Genomic DNA, 3,525 nt, shown 5'->3' with positions numbered 1-3,525 from the left:
CCCCGCTCTCAAGCTTCACCGGGCTCCGTTCCCCCTGTGCCTCGCCCCACAGGTCCCTTCTCCCTCTTGGAGAGAAAAATCTTCTGCTCCTTCCCCCTCTCCCAGGAGGGAAATCACGGCAACTCTCTCGGAGTTTTCTTCAACGCTGTAATCACGTCGGGGTCACCATATGTCGCGGTAGGAACGGCCATGCGACATAAAAAAGGTTCCAACAAAGTTTATTTCCAGGAAAAAGAAAGCACACCGGGGCTGCTTAGCAGTCCCTTTAAGTACAGTTTTTGAACACACGTAATCCACACGGATAGGACAGTTCAAACTCACACAGCAGAATTCTTACAGCTAATAGGTGCATTTTCTAAACTCTACTTTCTCACAACAACTTTGCTCTTTCTCAAAACAGCCCTGTGAGGTTCCCACAACAGTCCCGAGCACCTGCTCTTATTTTTCTCTCATGCTGATGTTTTTCCTGACCACTCTCGTTCAAAACAGGTCTCTGTTCTCATGAGACAATGTTCCTGTTCTCACGGGACAGCTTCTTCAGGATGCATCAGTATATTGTCAGGATCAGGGCCTCAGTCCTCTCTTTCAGTCCATCTCAGGGGTACACTTTGATCTGGTCAACATCGACTGCTTCGTCGATAAGTGCCAGGCTGCTGACAGGTTCTCTGTCAACCCCCGACAGGTGCCCATCCCCAAGCAGGTGCTGTGTCCATCCCCTGTGTGCCAGGTGAGCTGGGGCTTTGCTGCAGAGCTGCGGGCGCTGATTTGAGCGGCTGCAAGTGCTGAGATGGTGGCAGCCAGGAACACAAACTGTGCCTGGCCACGGAGCCTGCAAGGAGGAGCAGAGACAGCCCTGGCAGTGTGGGGGTCCAGGTTGTCCCTGTGCCTTCCCCTGCAGGCCCTGGCTGTCCCTGCTGGGCCCCTGTCCATCCCCATCAGGTCCCTGCCCGTCCCCCCTGGGCTGAGCTCCCCCCAGGAAGTGCCGTGGAGCTGAAGCTGCTGCCATCCCCCCCCCTGCAGCCGCTGGCCCAGCCAAGGGAGCAGCAAAGGCAGGGCCAGGAGCAGAGGCAGCAGCAGGGGAGCCCTGGGTTGGATAAAACAACCAGGGCATTTGGTACACTTGGTTTGGTGGTTTGGAGAAACAGCCCCAGACTGGCAGAGGGTCAGATAACCTCGAGTAACAGCCCTGGCAAGTTTTAAGTGACACTACATTAATACAGCTCTTGATTAATTTATTTCAACTCAATCAAGTGCTCATGAAATCATCTCACTTTCTCATCCTCCCAATTAAACACCTTTTTTTTGGGCTAATTTTCATATTTTGGAGTATTTTACTGCCTGAACCTTAACTTTTTGCAGTTTGTGAGGGAGTTCATCTTGCTATTTCTGAGAGGTTTTTTGCCTGAATCTTGGTGTTTTGGAGGTTTTTATGGTCACAGGATGCCCAGTGGCTTCTAGAGATGCACTTGGGCAGGAGGAACCCCCAAGCCAACGCACTCAGCCCTTGTTTTCATCCCCTCAGGATTTGTCCTTCCCAAAGTTTGGGCGGATGGAGGAGGAGGCTGTGAGGAAGAGGAAGATGCCACGGGCCCCCCAGGCAGGTGAGGAGGAAGTCAGTGGCCCTTTGGGCCGGTGTTGTGCTGGCTCTGGCAGCCCAGCATGGCCCCGGCTGCAGGACAACCCCGCTGCCGCCGCCGTCCTGCCGGGGCCGGAGTTGGGGGGATGTCCTTGGCCTTCCCTGTGGGCCGGAGGCAAATCCCCTCCCTGTCCTTCTTGCTTCCTGCCCCAGGCCCCGAGCTGAGGACGGAGAGCCCGGAGGACAAATCCCCCCGGCAGAGCCTGGTGGGAGAGGCCGTTTTGAAGGGCTCCACGGCGCAGGAAGGCAGCGGGGAGGAAAAGGCCCAGAGATCCCCCCGCAGGAGGGGCTCCAAAGCCAGCCCAGGGTGCTCTGAGGAGGAAAGACCCAGCCTGTGCCGGGAAGGTGACCGGAGCTTGAGGGGGAGCTCTGAGCTGGTGGTCCCTGAGCAGCCTCCCAGCAGGGAAAAACCCTACAAGTGCTTGGAATGTGGGAAGAGCTTCAGGAAGAGCACCAACCTCCTCACCCACCAGCACATCCACACTGGGGAACGGCCCTACATGTGTGGGGAATGTGGGAAGAGCTTCAGGAAGAGAGACCACCTGATCCGACACCAGCACACCCACACTGGGGAATGGCGCTACAAGTGTGTGGAATGTGGGAAGAGCTTCAGGGACAGCACCGACCTGATCAGACACCAGCACACCCACACTGGGGAGCGACCCTACATGTGTAGGGAATGCGGGAAGAGCTTCAAGATCAACTCCCACCTCCATGCCCACCAGCTCATCCACACAGGGGAACGGCCCTACAAATGCTTGGAATGTGGGAAGAGGTTTCAGACCAGCTCAGATGTCCTCAGGCATGAGCGGACACACACAGATGAGAGGCCCTTCCGCTGCACCGACTGCGGGAAGAGCTTCAACCGCAACTCCACCCTCATCAGGCACCGGCGCAGCCACAGCGGGGAGAGGCCCCACAAGTGTGGGGAGTGTGGGAAGAGCTTCACCAGGAGCTTTACCTTGACTTCACACCAACGGACCCACCAGTAAGGAAAGCCCCACGAGTGCCCCGACTGCGGGAAGAGCTTTGGCCGCTGCTTCCACCCTGAATGAACCCCCTGATGGTGAGGCAACCCCTGGAGTCCAGTGATTGTCAGTCCATCCCTTTCTACCAGAAAGGGCCAGTCCCCTTTCACAGAGGCAGGTTCTTCCAACAGAACCCTTCATGGGGTGTGTGTGGAGATTCCTGCCTTGGCTGGGGACCCCCCCAAGGTCACTCCTGGAGGTTGAGAGCAGAGATCTCCCCAGGAGTGTTGGTCTGGGGGAGTTCCATCCATCTCTAATTAAGAATTATTGCTTTTGTGCCAGCTTGAGTAGAATTGCTTCAAGACTTGCTTTAGTGTAGAGCACTGTCCTATCTTGTCCTGGACTCTTGGTAGTTTTAGTGTTTGTATTGTGTAGTAAATAATTCTGATGAAGATCTTCTGTCTGATCTTTTGTAACCCTAAATAATTCATTTCTATCAATAGATGTGATTTGCCATCATTAAAACCTGGGGGACAAAAGTGGTTCAGTCACACCTCTGTAATTCCTCTAAAGTGAAAGTGTTGGCATAATCCAAGGCTGAGATTGGATCCAGCAGCCCCCAGCACCCCACAGTAAGTTGGGAGCTCAGGGGGGCCACCCCCTTTTGCCAATGGCCCTGTGCCCATAGACTCCCATGGGAACATTGGACCCACCAGACCATCCCCCCTTTCCCACCCTTCTCCCTGTTCCTTCCGCTTTTCCATGGTCCCCTCAATCCCCAGCCCCCCCAGGATCACTCTGGGAGTCCCAACCCCATTTTTCCTGCCTCTCCCACCCTTTCCACATTATCCCTTCACTCCCCTCATGCTCAGTTTGGGGGTCCCACCCTCCCTTTCCCACTCTTCTGACCGCTCCCACCCA

The 3,525-nt window shown here is 55.4% G+C and overlaps 1 protein-coding gene across 1 annotated transcript; it reads left to right on the top strand.

Annotated features, from left to right (window-relative positions):
• Nucleotides 1-1,812: 1,812 nt before the first annotated feature.
• LOC113962133 (zinc finger protein 239-like) lies at nucleotides 1,813-2,630 on the top strand (the record flags this gene model as incomplete). The annotated part of the gene is made up of 1 exon (XM_027672937.1): nucleotides 1,813-2,630. A coding segment is annotated over one exon (816 nt), but the record flags the coding sequence as incomplete, so codon positions are not given.
• Nucleotides 2,631-3,525: the final 895 nt, after the last annotated feature.

Source organism: Neopelma chrysocephalum, unplaced genomic scaffold (assembly GCF_003984885.1).
Source record: "Neopelma chrysocephalum unplaced genomic scaffold, ASM398488v2 Primary Assembly neopelma1_110523, whole genome shotgun sequence".
Classification (NCBI taxonomy): Eukaryota; Metazoa; Chordata; class Aves; order Passeriformes; family Pipridae; genus Neopelma; species Neopelma chrysocephalum.
Note: the sequence above shows the minus strand (reverse complement) of the source record. Positions and strands in the feature narration are given on the sequence as shown.